Consider the following 22,384-nt stretch of genomic DNA (forward strand, 5'->3'; position numbering starts at 1 on the left):
CCTGGGGGATGAGGGGAAGGCTGTGGATGTGGTCTATCTGCACTTCAGCAAGGCCTTTGACACTGTCTCCCATAATATACTCCTGGAAAAGCTGGTGCCCATGGCTTGGACAAGTGTACCCTCTCCTGGATTAGGAGCTGGCTGGAGGGCTGGGCCCAGAGAATGCTGGTGAACGGAGCTGCATCCAGCTGGCGGCCAGTCACTAGTGGTGTTCCCCAGGGGTCTTTGTTGGGCCCAGTCCTGTTTAACATCTTTATTGATGATTTAGATGAGGGGATTGGGTCCATCATCAGCAAATGTGCTGATGATACCAAGTTGGGAGGAAGTGTTGACCTGCTAGAAGGCAGGAGGGCTTGCAGAGGGATCTGGATAGACTTGAGAGATGGGCTGATTCCAATGGGATGAAGTTCAATAAGGCCAAGTGCCAGGTCCTGCACTTTGGCCACAACAATCCCCTGCAGCGCTACAGGCTGGGCACAGAGTGGCTGGGGAGCAGCCAGGCAGAAAGGGACCTTGGAGTACTAATTGACAGGAAGCTCAACATGAACCAACAGTGTGCCCAGGTGGCCAAGGCCAATGGGATCCTGGCCTGTATCAAAAATAGTGTGACCAGCAGGACCAGGGAAGCGATCCTTCTCCTGTATTCTGTGTTGGTGAGGCCACACCTTGAGTATTGTGTTCACTTCTGGGCCCCTCAGTTCAGAAAGGATATTGAGGTGCTGCAGCAGGTCCAGAGAAGAGCAACAAGGCTGGTGAAGGAACTGGAGCATAAGTCCTATGGGGAGAGGCTGAGGGAGCTGGGGTTGTTTAGCCTGGAGAAGAGGAGGCTTAAAGGTGACCTCATCACTGTCTAGAACTACCTGAAGGGAAGTTCTAGCCAGGTGGGGGTTGGTCTCTTCTCCCAGGCACTCAGCAATAGGACAAGGGGGCACAGGCTTAAGCTCTGCCAGGGGAAATTTAAGTTGGAGATCAAAAAAAATTCTTTCCAGAGAGAGTAATCATGCATTGGAAGGGTCTGCCTAGAGCGGTGGTGGATTCACCATCCCTGAGCTTTTAAACTGAGATTGGACATGGCACTGAGTGCCATGATATGGTAAAGGGGATGGAGTTGGACCAAAAGTTGGACTTAATGATCTCGGAGGTCTTTTCCAACCCAACTGAGTCTATGATTCTAAGATATTTAGAGAAAAACTCAAGATAAGAGCAATGAATATTTATACATACCAGTTTTTCAATTTCAGATTCAAGATTTTGTATGCAGTCAAGTTTTCTCTTGCGACATCGCTGGGCTGCAATTCTATTTTTACTTCGTCTTCGGATATCATGAATACAGTCCAATTGTTCAGGAGTTAATTTATGCATTTTCAGAAATGACTGGAAGTCATTTCTGGAAAGTGAGATAATCCTTTGTGCATTAAATGGAAGTTTTACCTAGAATGTAAGATACAGTTGTAAATCAAAGGTGAAACTGATACACAAAAATACTGATACGCCAAGTTTAGTTTTCATTTTAAGCATTCTTCACCACACAAGCCATCTTTCTTCCTACATCTCTGAGACAAGAGAAAACTAATGCAGCCATTGAATGATGTGGATAAAACCTAGGAGTTTCAACTCTACTTGTTCAAACACAGGTGAAACAGAGTACTTTGCACATTTACACCAGACCCTCAAAAGCGTATTTAGAGTAAGATGAAATCTATTCCTGTATGCAGCAAATAACTGATACACTCTAAGATAAGTCAGGCACAGAACAGCTGTCAAGACTCACTAACACAGCCTAAAGTTTCCCCAAAGCTGCTATTAAGACTGCATCCTGTGTACATTTTTATACCTATATCTCTTTTTTTTTCTGCAGGAAAAGTTCATCTGAAACAGACATTTCCTTAATATAAAGAAGTCATAATATTTGTCTTGTAATTCTTAATGCTAAAGAAGAGAGAACCAGGCTCTTGCTGCTGTTGTATACCTGAGCTATAAAAGCATTTGAGATCACAGATACATTTACCTTTACCAAATATTCACCACATTTTATGAGTATCGAACTAGGGACACTTGATGTTAATCCTTACATTTGAGTATGTCACCTTGCTGTGGTCAAAGATCTGAATGTAATTTAAAAAGCAAACAGAGAACTTTTCTCCATTTGACTACCTCTGGTGATAAACGGGGGGGGAGAAAAAAAAAGAGAGCATTGTCCTCAGGAATGATACCATGTACTTCTCTATCACTTAAAGATAAGTAATGTATGTAATAAATTCTGGTCTTCTGTTTGGAATGTCAACTTTTTATATTGATGGCAGTTTCGACTTACATTCAGCCTCAGTAAGGCACTCCATCTTGAAAAGAAAAAAACACCTAGTGCTTTAAGAACAACATAATTTTCATAACATTAAATGATCCACCATACACAGAGTTACACTGAAATTCTACAGTTCTAAAAACTGAGACAGAAATTGTTCTAGGTACATCACAAAATCATCTGGGATTACACATGGCATCTGCCTAAATCACTACCAAAGCAACTACAAAGAAAGGATGTGCCAAATAATTACTGTAGTTGGAGAAAAAAAGATAACCTTAGTTTCAGTGAAGGCAATGTTATTAAACAGTCTTAAATACACAGCTATTGAAGCTAGCTTGAAAACTTAATTTTCCTTTCATAGTATCACTTCTCTCGTACCTTCTCCCCATAACTCAGAATACAACCAAGAAAACTCAAGTTTCTACAAAACAAAGGTTCCAAGAAGTTTAGTTTTCTTAAGCTTAACTGCAGCAGAAACCTTCATGCCTTGATTTAGGATTCACAACCTTTTCTGATACAGTTGCTTGAGAAAAATATCTTAAAAAAATCCAATACATAAGCACCTAACACTTCAATATCCTACTAAAAATACTTTGTAAGTCTCCATGAATTAATGGTGACCTTTAATATAAACCTTAGAAGGATAAAGTTTTAATTCCCAGACTTCCAAAACAAGCAGCCACAGGAAAAAGACCGAAAACAAACAAAACACAGAAGACACAAAATATTTCTGAATAGGGGACCTTAAAAGACAGGGAAGCAAAAGACCAGGATGTTCTTACCTCACATTCTTGTTCTCTTGCTGAACAGGATTCACTGTCTCCCTCAGTATCAGTCTCTGAATCCACTCCCAAACTTATCACATAATTATAGGGACACTGTTCTTGTTGTTGTCCCTGAACATAATCTCCACTGCTTACTCCAGAGCTGTTGGAACATCCTTCAGTATTAAGGTTGCTTATAAAGGGGCAGTTGACAGAATTCAGTGTTGTAAAAGTTCGTTGAGAGCAAGGTTCAGGACTTTCACTGATCCTGATACCCAGCCATGGACATTCTGATTTTTTCCCTGAATATACTGGCTCCAAGGACTGTTTAGAAACTGTAGGTGGTAAATGTATTTGACAGACTTCTGTGCTGTAAATATCACTCCAGAACCCTTTTGCTAGATGTTCTGCTACCTCTCTCTCTACACTGCTTCGATCACCAGCTGATGTGATGTTAGTGGCTTCTCTAGTACACAAACTGACCTTTGAAGATGCATCACCTTGACTTTCAATTTTGTCATTCCCAGCTCCGGTACCTGATACAGCTTTTTCAGCTAAGACTGTGTGGTTTTGCATACTACTGAAGTTACCGTATTGCTCACAAGTATGTAAAACAGACACAGAATTGAGTCTATGGGGTGGAGCAGAGTTTTGGGGAAAAGCAGTAATATCCATTTTCTCCACAGGACATGAATCTCTCTTTGCCTCCTCCTCTTTCTGTATGCGTTCTTCCCCTTCTTCCATTTTTACCTGAGTCTCTTCATAGTTTGAGACCAGCTGCATAGGCACACACTCCTGAGCTTTTTGTACGCCATCACCATCTGGTATTTCCTTATCAAGAAAGATGGCAAATGGTGGCACTTGAACATCTTTAATACTGGAATTGGACTCTGAAGTATGAACTTTGTCATTTCCAAAAGCCTTCTGGAATTTCCTATACTTTGGGCATTGCAAAGATAAGCCGGAAACCCTACTCCTTTCGAAATGCACAGGATCACAGTTTTGATTGGCATTATCTTGGAGAGCAGGCAATGATTTAGCATTTTCTTCATCTTTACAGAGTTTTGTGTCAGAAATTTCACTATATTGCTTTTCTAAAAGTGCTTCTGCTTCATTATTTCTTTCTATGTCTTCACCATCTGCATTGCCAGTTTTAGGGCTTGATTTCTGACAACGCTGTGTATAACACTTTTTCCTAGGACATTTCTGCTGATCCAATTTATAGTCCAAAAATTTGTATTTGAGAAACTGAAAACAAGACTCTTCAATGTTGTGTACACCCAAAAATTCTGCACATTTGCAAACTTCAGACACATTGTCTTTATTTAAAATAAGTTTAGTTGTATATGCAAACTGAAGCAAAGGACTAAATCCTTTAAGTGTTACCTATTAAAAAGAAAGGAAAATATTAGTATGGTCAATAAGGGTTTAAGTAGAGAAATACACATACCTTAAATTTGTCTGTACTGCCGGCAGGACAGACTACAAGACTGAAGGAGTAGATTTGTTCTACAGAAAAAACCTGGTAAAACTCATTCTAAAACAATTCTGATACAATTTCATTTTGCACATCTTGTGATATTTCTCTTCTTCACTGTTATCAATCTCTTAAAAACATATTCTGGCAATGCAGTACTAACAAGTGAACAATACTGCTGTACACTGAAAACCAGTAATTGAATTCCAACTTCACAAATAAGTCTTTCAAAGCCAAGTTGCATTTGAATTACTCTAGAATAAGATTATGTGCTAGTATTTAATTTTACCTTTTGAAGACCAATTACTGTTAATCACTCAGTGATATAAAAAAGTTTAGAAAAAATGGAGTTTGACCACATATGATTATTTATTACTACAGCCAACTCCTTTCTTCCTTCCACACAATTAAAAGAATTGCACCCAAAAATTGTACACCAAATTCTCAGTTTAAAGTCCTTTTGAAGTAGGTAATTTTAATTTAACATTTCTGTCTTCACAACAGTTGCCTAGGAGGGAAATTTCAGATAAACAAAAAACTGTATCATTACAACCTGAACAAGATGTTCTACACATGAAAAAAATACTAAGGACTCAAGCAGAAAGCTGTAAACAGATTTTACATGACACTTCCTTTAACCTTTCTCTGAAAATGACAGATAAAGCAGTATGTCCCCTATTAATACTCAAACTCAAGCCCACATTCTGCTCCCTTCCTTTACTGAAATGAACAGCATTTTATGCTCAATAAAGTGCTGTATCATTGCACAAATTATACTGAATTCTTCTGCCAACAAAATAATTAACTTTACATGAAATTTAATTTAGGAAGCAGTTGAGGGTTTGTTTACTTTGTTTTTTTAAGTGGTTGTTTGCTGGGGTTTTTTTTAAAGAATACGACACATGACAGGAAGTTGAAGAAATCTGCACAGTTCATAGTTCATCAAAACTATCTGCAAACTCTTCTGAACTACCTAAAGAATTCTTAAAATAGTGTTTGAAATATGCTGTGGAGAGTAGTCTGGAGAGACGAATGATTACAACACAATAACAGATGTGTTACCACATTAATTCATCCTTAATAACATGGGGATGTAGAGTGTAAAAGACAGTTTATCCATAAGCTGACAAGAAGTTTTCAAACTCAGTGTAATTAACAAACTACTAAAGTGCGTTTATGAACAAGTAGCATTCATAAATGAAACTGAAAAAAATACAGTGGTATTTCAAAACCGTAAATTCTTTCTGCTTAGGTAGAAATACTACTAAAAACTGGAAGGATCAAGAGGGAGTGAACACTTTACTCCTTTCACCCTCTTTTACATATTCCTAGCTGGCTATGCTCAAACAAGACAGAACCCTAGAAAGACTTTGTCTGACTGACCTAGAAAACCTGTTCCTGCACTAGCCATTTATTTAATTTGTATTTGGAATAAAAGTCTAATGCAGAGTAAAAACACTGACAGAAAAAACAATACAGAGCCTGCAGTAGTTAGTTTTTGCAATATAGTATATATGAAGAACTTGAATTCAAAGAATATTTTTGTATCTGATTGTTGGCTGGTGTCTTTGTTTTTAAACTTCAAATATTCTGGATTAGTGTTTATCTCAAATATGCAGCTTCACAAACAGACTTGTTTCAAAATATTTAGCAGTTCCCAGAAGTTCAAGTTGCTAAGTCTTAAAATGCTTTTACCAAGTAAGTGATCAGACCAAATATTAAAAGATCAGATTCACTGTTAAAATTTTTGCTGGTTGCTTCAGCAGATTTAGTTCTTACATCAGTAATACTAAATACATAAGGAGTCCTCTTAAGTCTATACTATAGTAAATACCAGGATTACTTTTCTCCATTTTCTATACAAACTGTGGTCCCTTTTAACTCATTTTATTTAATGAGTTCACTGGAACACTGTTGCTTTGCACCAGAGATTATTTTTCCACTCTCCAACTTTGGCATACATTTCTTATTCTTTCCCCCAATTTAATGTACATTTCTTGTTCTTCCAATATGCTATTTTTTCTATCATCCCAAAGCAAAACTCCCTCTTCAGAAATTTTTCATGCCACTAATTCCCCTCTTTTATGCCAAATCATGGCTTTGTATCCCCCAGCATCTTATTTCCCTTTCATACCAGCTCCAATCTTTTAACCTGAGACACATTCAGGCTATCAACATCTTAAGCTACCAGAACAAAAAGCATAAGAAGAAATTAACACAGACACAGAAGAAGGTTGAGTGAGTAAGAGTGACACAGTAGTACTATGCTGTAACAATTTTGTAACAGATTCATTGCTCAACAGAGAATAGCAAAGACCAGTGAAACTCTTTAAAGAGTATACTTGATCCCTTCCAGTTTTCTGTAAAAACAGACAGAATCTGGCAACACAGAGTCCCTGTGCTTATCTCAGTATGTTACTTTACTGAAGTATGGGCTCTGCATTAACACTCAACTCACTCTTGTACATGAAGTCTATGTCACTATAAATATTCACTGATGAGTACCTTTCTTCCAACTTTAATGATTCCAGTTTGTGTGTTATTGCCCACTGACAAAGCTAATCACCATAAACTTTCTCCCAGAAATCCATTTAATAACCAGCTTCTCTGATTATCACTCCCATGCAGCACAATTGGAACACTTGGGACATTCTTCACTTTTTATCTACAAGCACAGCACTTCACATTAAAATCCAGTCACTTATCTCATGCCTCCTATAACTCAACTAAATACCAACTACAGTCATTAAATGTCTTGGATGCTTGAGATACAAAACTATAAATGTTCTTTCCAAAGGATGTCAGGTCCTGCCTCATTCCCATTGAATGCCTTTAAGTTAAGTCCAAGAATACATATTTTAGAGGCATAACAAGTAATTGCAATACATTTTCTCAGTTTGAACAGTAATAACACCCAGCAGGAATTTTAAAAAAAAATCAAGGTGCTAATGATCAGTGTGTAAAAAGGAACGAAAACTGAGCTGAAGAAAATTATTAACAACAGTAAGCAGCCAGAAATACATGCACAACTGTATTACTCAAACACACAAAACCAAATCTTAATGAAACTGATTCAAAGGTATTAACATCTTAAGCTTTATTTATTACTTGAAAAATACTCACTCCTTATATAGAACAGTTCTACAATATCTCTTTACCATTTAAGGACTGTTTTTTGACAAATTTACATCCTTTGAAAGAGGTGTGTAATTTTAAAACTAATACACACTTGATTGAAAAGATCTTCCCTGTACATTTCCCACAGTAGCATTCACTTATCTGCAGTCTGTGACAAACACTCACCTGTCTAGCCTTTACCTCAACCAACGTCAGCTTTACAACTTAGAAATTCCTTCCCTTCGGTACTTAACCCCTTACCTTAACTTGTCAGTTAAATACCAGCCTACTGTAAAAGAGAAAACAAAACAAATTAGAAGCACTGGCAGGTAAAATGGAGAACGAAGTTACACTCACCTCTTCTGGTAAAGTGATAAGATCAGCATTCACCTGGCCCACAATTCTGGAAAGGAAGTAACTGCTGCAAGCTGCAAGCACAGCTTTGTGAGCCCGAAATCGTTGATCTTCCACTAAAATTGTAACATCACAAAGAATATCTTGCTTTCTTTGATCATCAAGACTGAGGAGTACATTGGTACTGTGTACTGAAGATTCATACACAAACCCCACACTGTTGTTTTCTCTTAGAGACATTCTGTAACACGAGTGGTAGCGAAAGGCTCAGGGGAAAGCATACTTCTGTGCTTCAAATCTGGAGGAACAAAAAACCAAATTGTACACATGAAAGTCATATCCAACAGGAACCTATTGATACTAAAACATAAGCAAGCTGTTAAACGTGGATTGCCTGGTCTAATTCTTCTTCAGATTAGCACTCAGTATTTCATACATGTTAGTATATAAATACATGCTTGTGACCATTTCAAGTACCTAAACTTTAATATGAACATCTAAACATTGTTTTTGTAGCCTCATAGACCAAAAAAAGGGATGTCAGCAATAAAGAACAGTTCTTTCCAAGGCATGTGATTCAGAGTCAGACTTATTATAACACGTAGAAACTATCTTTCACTTCTAGTAATTGGTATATTCTAATTTCAACACTATGAAAATGTAAAGAGAAATAAAACAGATGTATTAAACTAAAACTTCCTGAAATACTATGAGTTTACTGAGCTACTTCTGTTTACTGATTCACCTTGTACAGATTAAAATATTTGTGTTTTGTCTTCTTTTACAAGTATTTTGCCTGCTAAACCAACCAGGTATTGGTAAAAATTTTCTCTCTGGTAGGCTGGCATTTTGTTTTCAAATTTAAATTTTCCACCTGCCTTAATTCCCTAATGCTGCCTTCTTTTCCCCACTTGTGCTCTTTTTTATTTGTCATGCTTGTTACAAGTTTGATTTTTCTAATGGATCACTATGATTCAGATCACACGCCAATGGAATCCCATCTCTTTTGTGACAGAGCAAAGTTCTCAAACAACAGTATTCATTGGGTAAAAAACAACAGTAAAAGTTATACAACATTTAAAACTTTGAAATAAACTCATATGTAAGTGTCCTGAAGCTATTCCTCAACTTCTTATGCTTGCAAAAAAAAAGACCTAGGGAGGAGGCAGCTCTGTAGGAGAGTGCAAAGTTTTAACAGCATTTCCAAGTCTGGTCTTTACAGTGTATTTCTCTTTCAATTGAGCCCTTCTTCCAGTTAAAAGGAAGGAAAAAAAGACTACTAAGAAGTGCCTCACATCTAGAACTTGATTAAGAAACCACAGTCAGATTCAAAACTACCTTGCCAGGAAAATATGGTATTACTATGAAAAGTTTTACAAAACAAAACAAAGTTTTACAAACCAAGCATGTAGATTACACTTTACTAGCTACCCCAGAGTTGCTGTTACTGAGCACAATCACCCTAACTCACTTCAGCTGACATTCTGTTACTCAGAGATTGTAACCATTTCCGGCTCCCAACAACAATAAAACTGTAACCAATGCAAATCCTCAGGTTTCAAACATGGGAAACTTTCACAACACAGGAAGGCCAGAGTATACGGGCATATTTGAATACACTGTGGAAAAGAGCAACCACACTATGCTCCTGGGTACTCACTACTCCAGCTATTTTCACGGCACTCAGCCATTTTTAGTGAACTTTTAAACACAAAGAGGGAAGAAAAAGATCCATTTCCAATAGTAACAGTAGCACAGTACCAGTCTACATCACGGTGAAGTGCATACCATCAGCATTACCTGCCCTTCACATCTGCATATGGAACACTGTATACTCCACCAACAAAACATAAAAATGTATTGTGAAAATAAAACCCCAAAACTTACACAAATCTGAGATTTTCTCACTAAGAAGTGGTAGGGAAAAGTGCTCTATACCATACATTGTTAACCCTAAAGGGCTAGTGTTTGGAAGTAAACAGTTCAAATATACCTAACAACAAGACTAGAGAGATCTGTTAACTTAGGAAATATTTAGTTTCCAATCAGTTTAAATGTAAATAATTCCCCATGAAACTGCTATTCATGAAATTCTATTCTTGTAAGAGCTTAAGAGAAGTAAGCAGTGCAATATAAATTATATATTCCTAATTTGTTTGCTCTATAGCCTTAACTTAACATACTCCTCAAGTATTACAGCACACACAGTTTAACAAAGTGTAACTCTATTTCTTACATGTAGGTAAAAAAGAAAAATAAATCACCAAAAAGGAACAAGACAAAATGGAAAAGCTGGAAATTAAATCCAAGGAGGTGGGGAACACAGGGAAGTATTACAGATGAGGATATAGCGTGGGTGAACACCTACCCAAAACTCAAGAGGGAGGTTACAAGCCTTTAAATGTTATTTTTTTCTTTCTTCTTTTAAGAAAGAACCCTCAGATGGACAACACATGTATCATATATGCTGCTTTTGGGGTTTGCTTTTTAAAATAATCAGTTCCAATATCCAATTCAGTTCATTACATTTCCCTAGCATAGAAGGCTAAAAGGAAGACTAGTTTGTTTCTATATATATAGATACAGATAAAAGTACACAGAGAACAGTCAACTCTCCTTTTCACTTCTCTCTACAAGGCACACACTGTGTTGTAAAAACAGCTTGTGGAGTATTTGAAGCACTGATACAGAGCTTCCAACATTGCAACAGACAAAAAAATAAAAAAGAAAAAAAAAGGAGCTTTCAACACTGAAACAGTCCCTTCTGTTTCTTGAAAAGTGAATTAAGTATTTAGTTTGAGCATAAATAAATTTAACACTTTCCTCTAACAGAATGTTGTACTTCCTAATGTGAAGATTTCATCAGCCACATTACATCGCTGCCATATTTAAACAGGATGAAAGGGTTGTTTAGGTATTCCTAATATAAAATGCAGCATTTAATGAGCATTTCAAATTTTAAAAGAACCTTTAAAAAAGGCCCCTGAAGCCCACACCCCTATACTACATTTAAACACAAAATTTCTCTGTCTTCTTTGGAAAATCTAATTAGTGTCATACAAGATAAAAAGAAATCATATGGAAAAGAACTGGAAAAGTGAAAATTCTTATAAACCCCAAAAGCATCAAACAGGAAAGGGAAAATGTAACTACTGTAAAAAGCTGTAACACTTAAAAGAAGTAATAACAGAAGTCAAATGTTGGAATTCTGGTTTCCAGTTGTGTAATAAAGGCATAGTACTACATTTATGATAGTAGCTGTCATGACAGCCAACTAGATTTTCCACAGCTGTGTGAGTACAAAATAACTTGCCTATAGATTTTTTATATACATATCCACAACAAGAATACTTATTGTTATACCAAAGAGAAAAAGTACATCTCTTCTGCAAACTGTTTTAATTTCTCTTCTACCCTAACTGTTCTTCTACAACATTCAGAATTCTTAAAAATTAGTTTTATTTACGGATGGATGGACAAAAGACAGGGAAAGGGATGAAGTACAGAAAACAAATCAATGATGCTTTTTAAAGAAGTTTTATATAACTTACAAGCTCATGCTGCAACTGTTCTATAACAACATACCCTTCTGGGCTTTTTGTCCACTGTATGTAATTTAATTTTCTAAAAATATAATCTATCAGGGTTTTTTTCCACTCTCAGACAATTCATATGTAAGCAGCAACAAATTATTAAGAAGGAAAACTGACATTATAAACAACAATAACTAAATATTTCCTTATAAATCAGCCTAAAACTCCTATCATACTGTGGTAGTTTTGGCTTTAGTCAGCATAGGTCCCCATTTAGGCCTCAGTTTTTAGCAGGCCTCAAAGGATGTGACACAGATTAGAGGGGACAGGTATCATCTGACTTAAGCAGCCAAAGAGGTATTTCATATCATCTGACATCATCGGGAAGTGTCGGGGAGTATAACAAGCAAGGGGGGAGGAGTTTCTCTCTCTTTGGGTCCATGCTTCTGACCAGGAGGCTTCCCGCTCCCTAACTCCTCAGATTAGGCCCTGCTGCAGGTCCGCGCGGTTGTTTACTCAGGGACGTGAGCATATTCCTGTTAATTCCTCTTTTCCTCTTGCTGGGAGGAGGTTTGGTTGGTTTGGAATTTCGCGTGTTAGCTGGGGCAACCTCGGTGAGCCTGTTGTTGTTTCCTGTCACTATGTGCTATTTCATATTCTGTGTTAAGCTCTCCTCTGTACAAATATAAAAACCTCACCATGTTTAAAGCCTCGATTCTGCTGTTTTCCCTCACTCTCCTGCTCTGGGAGTGGACTTTTTGACTGGGTACCAGGCATTTGGCATTTTGCCAGCTCAAACTATAACATACTATTTTTATTTTAAAAATAACATTTAACAAAAACTAAAAGCAGGCACAGATAACTTGTAAAAGTATTCCAAAATTCAGTAGATAATCATGTATCTAAATCACTGTTCACTAAGTGCGTGTGAACAACCATGTGACTGAATGCAAAAGATGCTAAAGAAGCTCCTCCAAAATTGTAAGAGTATTTTTTAAGATATTTGTTACAGCCGTTACCATCAAAAATATGGAGAGCACAGCTATGGCTGAAGCTGTGGAGAAAGGAGCTAAGCTAATTCAATTTTTGTCTAGTTTGGCTAAACCTTTGAGTGAAAACTCAAGAAACTGGTTCAACGGGTTGTCTCTGAAAATTCAGACAATTACACAGTTTGGAAAGTTTTGCAATGTGTTTCAAAAAAAATCCTATATACTTTTGAATAATACATGTAAGTATAGAAATAATGTATTTTATAAATAGTATTTTTTATATTATATAGTAAAGTCATAATAATAAAATCAATACATGCTTTTTACAATCAGTCTTCCTACTATACCACTCCTGAAAGTCAGAATTTGACCTTCTCAAGTATTTAATACTGAGGAGTAATCTTCTTCACTATGCAAAGAACAGCAAAACACACGACATATGTATACTGACATAGAGTGTTCAATATGAGCATACAAGACCATGAAAATTAATCAATCTAAATAAGTAAAGCATACTATTCATTCACTGCATTGAATAAAGAACTTCTTTAGATTTTGAATGAAGATTTAAACAGAATATCTTGTATTTTGCATCAGTGTTAGGTAATCTCCCAAAATGCCACAGTTTACAACTCAGCATTCTGCTAACGTGGAAAATGAGTCAGGTAACAACAATTCTGTATGCTTATAGTTGGTTTATTGTATACTTGCATCATTCTTTCTGAACAAAGACATTAAAAGTAACAGCTGGAGTGTTCCTGCCTGCCTGTAACAGCTGCCAGGACCTTTACCACAGAATACTTACAGTAAGACAGCAAACAGACGTACATTTAGTATCCTTTAGTTTATACTCACACACAACAAAAACAAAAGGGTGAGATTTCAGCATACCATGGGGTATGATTTACATCCGAGGAGAGTGTTTTGAACATGGGGTCAGCTGACACTGGAATGATCTGCATTAGAAGAAAATTCACAATTAAAAAGAATGAATGAATCAAAGAAATGAACTCCATGGGCTCGGAGACTGCAAGGCAAACAGCCAAGGAATATTAAAGTAGCCCTTAAAACTGAGATACAGATTTGAGAGTGCAAATTGCTGTCCCTTTTGCTTCTATTTATGTTCTGATATCTGTGATTTGTGTACATGGTTACTAAAATGCTTTCTGACCATTCTGAGTTAGAATGTTTCAAGTATCCTGAAAAGTAGTAGATCAGAACACAGAAATTCATGGAAATCAATAATGGTGATGTTTTTACTACTTTGAAGGCTTACACTTTCAGGAAAAACATAGCTGATTATAACTAACAGTTTTAACTCTTGGTGCTAAATTCAAGGAAAAGAAAATCCAGGATCTAATGGTCACCAAGATACAATGGAAACCTGAAATCCAGAGGCAGCATCCATCCCTACATTTGCTCCCTGCACATCAAAGTTTGTCTTCCAAATCCTTTTTTTCCCTCCGAACTACAAGTTTTTCAAATTTTAGAAAGAGTAGACTGAAGAGTGGCGTAGAATGGAGAAGGTATTGACACAGAAATTATTTGATACTCTCCCTCTCCTTCTAGACAGCTGAGGACCAGCCACTCCTGTGAGCTGTGCAGAGCTGGTTCCGCCAACCAGTGCGACCTCACTGCGACTCTGTGACCAGGACTACCAATTTCTTCAGCACCAGCTGAACCTTGACGAAAAGACTCCTCCAAAGGCACCTGAATGCAATCAAGTCTAGCACCCAGACCTAACAATTGCCTTTCAATGACTCACTGTCAAATAAAACACAGGAGTCTACCATCAACAGTTAACACAACGAAGTGGGGCTATAAATCAGGAAAAAAAAATTGACCCGTGGTCCTTCTGTCTTAAGCTCCACTAAGAGAGCCATGGTACTAGCAAGAGCCAAACAAAACCACATGAGCTACATGAGTTACATCCTGTGAGGTCAGTGTTTTGTTTTAAAAAGCTGTAACAGCCTCTTACTTATTTTCCATTGACAAATCCATTTCATATATTCCTATGAAGAAGAGTTAACTTTTATTCCTAGGCTCAGATATCAATTACACAGCCCTACTACACAAACCAACTCAGTCTACACACATTCTGTTTTTCCTAATCTTCACCTACCATGAACTTCCTGTATGAGATCCAGTCAAAAGTTACCCAAATTACTAAAAACGTAAACAAACCCCTGATACTTAGTCTTTATTAAGTGAACAAGCATCCACCAATACCACACTGGATATCAATCCTCTGTAGCAATCAGAGTAACTGTCACTCATACACAACTAAAGTTCTGAAATAAAAGACAGCACAGAACAAAGCTCCCCTTAGTAGCTGCAGAACCCAGGCAGGATGCACCTTGGCTGTCATGCTGAGCTGGTTGAACTTGGACATTCAGATATCAATTTAGTCGTGGTCACCATCAAGATAGAACTACCAAGATTAATTTATCACGTAGCAAACAATAAAGATCTGTTCAGTTATTACTCTGCTTATAATGCATCTGTATTCTTGGAAAACAATAAATACCTGTATAGCTGGAAAAAAGACAATTGCAGACCCCCAAAAATACCACTTGGAGAAAACACTTCTGATGTTTTCCTGACTCTTACACTGATCTATTGAGTAAGTTCTAGCAGGTCTAGTATGTCCGTAAATTCTCTTATGGTTGACATTCATTTACTTTAGCCTACAAGGATTTTCTGTCCTCCACAGATGTGAAGTCCAAAGGGACAACTCATTAACTACTGCTAAAACAAGACAGTTTAGGTAACAGACAGTGTATTCAAAATACACTGCAAAGGCTTTTTTTCTAAAGTTTCATCTCTCTGTCCTTGACCTCAGCTATCTCTTCTTTTATGGAAATAAAGTTATGTTATAGATAAATACCTACAGCAGTTAATAGCTGCTGATTTACATTATGCTGACAAAGAATGGACAAGCGTGTTAGAGTTCATGCTTATTGCTTCTTCATCTTTGGTTCAGAAAGACTGTAACAGAAAAAAGTGATAAAAAAAGCAAAAACTAAGCTTTGCTGCCTAGAGAACAATACTTTCTCCTTTAGAAAAAAGTACATTTAATCTTTAGATATCAGCACATTCACACCTCTAAATTGTATTCTTTATTTATCATCCAGCCTAACACCTAGATGATATTGTTCACAGCCTAATTACATAAATGAGCTTTTTAAAATTTACCAGGTTGTATTTTTCTAACATAATTCTTACCAAAACATTTGGAATCTTATCAAGTCAAAAGCTAGTATAAAAAAAGAATCACAGGAAGTCTGGCAAGTCCTGCTCCAAGAGTCTTAATTTGTTTTCCAGGTTTTAAGCCTGAATATACAGTTTTTAAAAAAGGTATTTGCAAGCTATATGAGAACTTGGGACATAGGAGAGAGTGTGGGGGAGATAGATCCTAAGAATACTAGCAGTTGCAAGACTCCAGAAGCTGTAATTTTAAAAGAAAAAATAGATTGATACCATGTAACCACAGAATTTTTCACAGAAGTCTGAAAAGTTTCCCTCAGAGGATGACACAAAGTCCATATCAAAGAAAAAAAAACAACACAAAGCAACTACTGCTTTGCAGTCTACCATTATGTTAGACAACAATAATTGCTTAATTTTTTGTCAGGGATCAAAATCATGGTGTAGGATTTGGTTTGTATCACTGCTAGAAAGTGAAGAGGCCTGAACAGATTTCAGAGAGTCCTTTATAGCACAATTCCATCACTTACAGTCCTTTGTATTTGAAGAGTTACTCTGGAAAGGTAACAACAATGCACCAGCTTTCTAAAGACCTTTAAAAAATACCCCAAAGCACCTAACAACAACAAAAATAACCACAAACACAACACCCAAAAAATACGAGTAAAAACTGGTTTAATTATTTCTTAAGTAAGAACTAGGTTAGATAATAAACTATTCACTTAGGATAAGAAAAGCATGCACAACTAAAATACTGTCAACTTCTGCCTTTACTTTAAAGACAAACACCTTTGCATTTAGAGCTACATATTCTACTCTTTACCACAGTTAAACAATCCACATGATTTATTTTGATTTAATAACTGTCATAATCTATTTACAAGTATGTATGTCAAAATATTTATGATGAATACTAAATTAACAATCTGCGGTTCTAAGGTATTTTACCCTAACTTAGAAGGACACAAGAAAGAACCTGTGAAAACTGAGAAACAGCTGTATTAGTAAATCAAAGAAAATACTGTTTGGAAATTATATTTAGAATCTCCTTTCTGGTATTATCTGTTTAACTCTGATTTGTTTCCACAACTGCCCTTCCCAGTATGTGAAACTGAAAAAAACCCTGCAGATACTCTAGACATAAATCAGAAAGAACTTCAGAAACGTTTCTATGAAAACAGAACAGCACAGGTTCATCAGAACGGACAGTATTTATATAACAATAAAGGAAAAAAAAAAGATGCCATGCCAAGACCAGACTTCAAATAGTAAGGTGAGTAAAGGTCCCTGCCAAATCACATAAAGCTGTATTTCAGTTTTCCCATCACAAAACTGTAGACCATTTCCTATCTGTCAGACAGTGTCAACAGACTAGTTGAGCTGTAAATAAGAATTTCTGGAATGGTACCACATTTAAATAGTGATGTCCCAGCTCTGGGAGCTCCAACATCTGAAGGATGGGGATCTTCTGGAGCAAGTCCAGAGGAGGCCATGAAGACAGTCAGAGTTGAAGCCACTCTGCTATAGAGACAGGTTGAGTGAGCTGGTGATTTTCAGCCTAGAGAAGGGAAGATCCCAGAGTGATCTTAGTGTCCCTTCCAGTGTCTAAAGGGGCTCCAAGAGAGCTGGGGAAGGACTTGAGACAAGGGCATAGAGTGACAGGAACAAGAGGAATGGCTTCCCACTGACAAAAGGCAGGGTTAGCTATTAGGAAGAAATTCTTCCCTGTGAGGGTGGTCAGGCACAGAAACAGGTTGCCCAGAGAAGCTGTGGCTGCCCCATCCCTGCAAGTGTTCAAGGCCAGGTTGGATGGGGCTCTGAGCAGCCTGGTCTAGTGGAAGGCATCCTTACCCATGGCAGGGGAGTTGAAACTAGGTGATCTTGAAGGTCCCTTCCAACCCAAATTACTCTAGGATTCTGTGGTTCAGTGACCTTAAAAGAAGCATAAACAGGGAAAGCAAATGGCATATATTTACTTATCCAAGTATTTGTCAATGGATTGGAATCCAAACACCTACAAACACTATGTTGACAGTTCAAATGAAGTCATTCACAAAGTATCTCAACATGATTCTGAAAATTAATTGAATATTCTTGAAGACACAGCCTCACATAGTGAGTTACTGATACCCTAGGCTACAACTCTTCTACTCTCCCAATGTATGTTTAATGATTAAACTCAATTTATATGTATCTTGACAGTGCTTCTAACGTCAATTTATCCTTCATAGCACACTTCCCCCTTTTTAAAGCTTCAGTAGCTGATTGGTCAGTTGAGCCTTATTCTAACCTGCTAACTCACATTTATACAAAATATTACATTTTCCCTTTGTATTACTTAACAAGACCAAAACTGCCTTCCAGCCTTAACTGAAAAACACTGCATAATGTTGGAGACAGAGTGACTTTTGTGATATTGGCTATGATTTGTCAAAGCAAAATAAGTCTTTATATTGCTTTTTCCCAAACTGCTTATCTCTGAACTAGAGGTACAGGTGGCAGGGAAAGCAGCAGGTGGGTCCTCATGCATTACTGCCACCGTGGTCATACTAGGTTGAATTAACAGAACTTAATGATTGTTTCAGCAGTCAATTTTGGCTCGCTCAAGGTTTTGCTCCCACCCACATTTGCATCAACTAACATGCTACCTTATGGTTTAACTAAGGACTGCATATGAACAGGACTTATAAATACCACAAAGGTTTTCTACTCCCCAAAGCCTTCCCCATGAAACTTCCAATGAGTGAATTCTACAGGAAAATTAAAATGCCATCACTCAGACACAAATATGAATCTTTTGACTGATCTAACACTCTTTTTTCCCCTACACCAGCATGCCCAGTTCAGGGAGAAAGACAGGACTATGACTAAAAGGAAATTTCTGAAGAATTCATATAAACACTTCAATTATGAAGACTTGGAAGGTGGGGATGACATGACAAGGAGACTTGTTCAGCTATGTTTTCCTAAACCATAAGGCAGAGTTATTTGGGACTCATACAAATCACGTGCAAAGACATGTCTACACTACACCTAACAAGAGTGCGACCTGATTCAAAGAATCAGGTAAAGGGTATGGGTTTTAATAGTAGACCATTCTTATCTTAACATGAATTTACTACTGTTCAAAATATCCTTTGCATAAGCATTTTAGAACCTATTAAAAGCAAATAAACATTTAACACACTAAGATCTTGTATATAAACCACTCAAAGTTACAGCTGATGGAAGTTAAACTTCCACATTAGCATTTTAGTGAGAATCAGAAGTGTGCAAACAAAGCAAACTTTCCAAACATCCCACTTACTATGCTTTTATTCACTTCACAAGATGCGCCCAGATGATAAGAGTAGACTCTTTTCTAAAATAAATTGGGAAATGTACTCTAGAAGTTCTAAGGAATTCAAAATCCTAAGGTATTCAGTAGTCACCTCGAAAGAAGTCTAAAAAGTAAACAAAGTGGATATTGTTTCTCTCTGCAAACCTGCCTATTTTTGGCCTCCTCACTTGCTAAGATACACCCATGCATTACAGCATCCAAGAGTAATTATGCCATCTAAGTTACCTTGAAAGTTGAACTCATAAATCATATTTCATGGTTTACCTTAGATGCTTTAATTCAGACTCATCATATTGACAAGAATATACCTTTTTTTTTTGCACTGAGGTGTAATACTTGAAATCGAACGACTGACTCTATAACTAGAAGAGCATTCAGAGTGCTGAATTTACAGTGTTTTTGGACTGCAATTATTCCATTACTACAGCCAGATGTTTTCCACACATGGAAAAACCACCTTCCTCAAGCATCTCAAATAATTGCATCTGTCAAAAGTCACTGCACATACAGTTATCTTTACTGCTAGAACATTTTCCCTCTCCTTTTTTAATTCAACAAGCATTTGGAGGACTGAGTCGTATATGAATTTGAAATTACTTTTATACTGTCATACTAAAACGAATAAACGTAATTTGACAGAAAAGCAAGTAACAATTATTTTACAGAAAACCATGTTATGATTCTTTTGTGATTGCTACATTTTCACTGTGCCCCAACATACGCCAAGTATCTCACCGCACAGAGCAAGAGACCCAGGACCTGTATCTCGTTGTTCACGGTTTAAAACAAACCCTCCCCGGCTCCAAAGAAGGGAAATAAATACCAAACACCCTAGCTGCACGTTTCACCCAGGCAGAGCGGGGTTCCTGCCGGATTCAGAGTGAGGCTGAGCTGACCCTTTCGAACAGTACCAGGAAACGCGGCGTGGGAGTCACGCCTGGGTCACCGGGGCACAAGGGCACCCGTGGAAACTGGGGAAGAGTAACAACTGGGGCACAGGCCTCGGGCGAAGGGAGGTAATACCTTCAACATGGCACTGGGAGGGAAAGCTGACACCGTCCGGTGCCCAGCGCTCACAAGGCGCCTCTGTCAACGCCCCAGCACCCCCGCGGGCGCGACCCTCCGCCCCTACAAGTCTGGCCGGGCCGCGACTGCTCGCAGTGTGCGTTGGAGGAGGCGGGGGTGAGGAGGCGGGGGTGAGGAGGCGGGGGTGGGGGGGGGCGGGGCAGGGGGAGAGGGAGTGGAAAGGAGCCGCATGACTGTGAACTCGCGTCGACCCTCCTCACCGCTTCCCCTGTCCGAATGGTGGTGCCTTCACTCCCCACCGCCAACCCCTCAACGTCCACCGGATATGCGCGCCCTCCCGAGGGCGGACGGTTCGGGCCGGCTCGACTTTACCTCGGTACCTGCCGCCGTGGGCCAGAGGACAGCGCCGTCACTGCCGCGTCCCCTTCCTCCTCACCTTCCTGCCGCTCCCTCGGGCTCGGCCGGGGCTGGTACAGGCTACGGAAGACCGCGGCGCGAGCGGTCAGGTGACTGCTCACAACATCACCCGCCCGCCACCCCCTTGCGCGCGCACACCCCGCCCGTTGATTGGGCGCGGCGCTCCCCGCCGACGCGCAGCAGCTCACAGCGCTGCGTGCTCCGCATGCGCACCTCCGCTGGCTCGCGGGAGGCTGACGCTAGTAGGATCAGTCTCGGGTAGTGTGCCCCCCCGCTTCCCGCACCGCCATCGGTCGCCTGCTCCTCCTCTCCGCCCACACCCTTGTTGCTGCTTCTGTCCCTGCTTCCTTCCTTCCCTGGTGTTGTCTTGGGCGGGGTGTTAAATTCAGTGTACCTTTTTATTCATCAATACCAGTGAAAGCAACCTTCTTCACAAACGCCTGAATAAAATATTAATGATGGCAAAAGGTGCGCTGCCAAGAATACTGATGGGAATTTAATTGTTACAAAATTTTAACCAAGTTTAACAATTTTGTTTGCACTTGAATGATTGCTTTTATGCCTTACAAAATAAAGCAATAAGAATGATACAATCTGTCTTGCGCATATTTAAGTGTCACGTAATTTTCTCCAGTTGTTTCTACGCTAGGTTTTCGGTTTTGGCAGATGCTAATACTGTGCGAGGACCAGCTGAGGCTTTTTGGTCTGTTCATCCTGAAGAAGAGGAGACAATTTCCTTGTGAGGTGAAGATGAGAGGCAGGCACTGATCTATGCTGAATAGAGTGCCAGGACCCGAGGGAATAGGTTGGATTTTAGAAAGAGGTTCTTCACCCAGAGGCTGGTTGGGTGCTGGAACAAGCTCCCAAGGGAAGTGGTCACAGCACCAACCCTGACAGACTTCAAGAAGCCTTTGGACAATACTCTCAGGCACATGGTGTGACTCTTGAGAATGGTCCTATGCAGGCCCGGGAGTTGGACTCAATGATTCTTGTGGGTCTCTTTCAACTTGGCATATACAGTGATTCTGTAATACAGATTTTCCTTCAATGTCTGTTTGATAACTGCCTTTCACCTCATTAAGAAGGCAGCATTTAACTGTTATTAGTTGGTCAATATATTCACCACTGCAAACCGAGTCGCCTTACAAAGTAACATAAGCAATTTGTTGGGAATTAAATTTAAGGACAGCTATTGGATGATGATATACAAATAGTAACTTCTGGGTTGAGATTTGGGTACTAACAGTACTTAAGTTATTCTAAGTTTCTACAGCTGCTGTTTATGATTTGTATGACTTACAGTTGTCATGCTCTTACACGTGTTGGGAATTCCCAATCCCCTTCACATGTGAAGTGGGCAACTTTAAGACAACTGTTTAGATGCTAAAATGGAGTTGCAGAAGTACAAGATGTTTGCAATGTTTAAGCATAAGCAGAAAATTTAAAGTATCTACCACTGAACTAAAATTTGGGGATTTGGGGTTTGTTCGTTTTTGGGGGTTTTTTTTGGTCTTACGTCAAAGATTTTCGTAGGAAGAGAGTGGAACAGAAGAGAGAAGAAAAAAATAAAACCAAAAAAGTAGTAAATAAAAGCAAAAGGGGTTATTACTTTGGCTGGAAAATTGACTACCAAATCTTGGACTGTACCCACCAAGAAGCAATCTTCATCTCCTATTCTGGATCATAGAGCTGATGCACAATGCTTACTTCCCACACGACAGGGGGTGAAATTCCAGCATAATAGCTTGCTTCTTACTCACAGTCAGTCTGAAGAATGCATAAGTACTTTCCACATTGAAATTAGACAGAACCGGAGGAGGAAAAATAAAAAACTTAGTACATTTTTTTCCTAAAA

At 38.5% G+C, this 22,384-nt stretch overlaps 1 protein-coding gene across 8 annotated transcripts in view; it reads right to left on the minus strand.

Moving 5' to 3' along the window:
- BACH1 (BTB domain and CNC homolog 1) overlaps positions 1-20,659 on the minus strand; it is a 33,139-nt gene extending 12,480 nt beyond the window's left edge. Inside the window, exons 1-6 of one of the 8 annotated variants that reach the window (XM_071562565.1) lie at positions 20,485-20,659; positions 17,598-17,678; positions 13,431-13,495; positions 8,021-8,315; positions 3,088-4,455; positions 1,225-1,431 (exon numbers count right to left, since the gene is read on the minus strand). In XM_071562565.1, the coding sequence (XP_071418666.1) occupies positions 1,225-1,431; positions 3,088-4,455; positions 8,021-8,257 (1,812 nt within the window). In that variant the 5' untranslated portion in view covers positions 8,258-8,315; positions 13,431-13,495; positions 17,598-17,678; positions 20,485-20,659. The remainder of the gene's footprint in view (positions 1-1,224; positions 1,432-3,087; positions 4,456-8,020; positions 8,316-13,430; positions 13,496-17,597; positions 17,679-20,484) is intronic. The other 7 variants (XM_071562581.1, XM_071562556.1, XM_071562588.1 and 4 more) reach the window with 7 other exon arrangements.
- Between the last annotated feature and the right edge of the window lie 1,725 nt (positions 20,660-22,384).

Source organism: Pithys albifrons, chromosome 1 (assembly GCF_047495875.1).
Source record: "Pithys albifrons albifrons isolate INPA30051 chromosome 1, PitAlb_v1, whole genome shotgun sequence".
NCBI classification, from domain to species: Eukaryota; Metazoa; Chordata; class Aves; order Passeriformes; family Thamnophilidae; genus Pithys; species Pithys albifrons.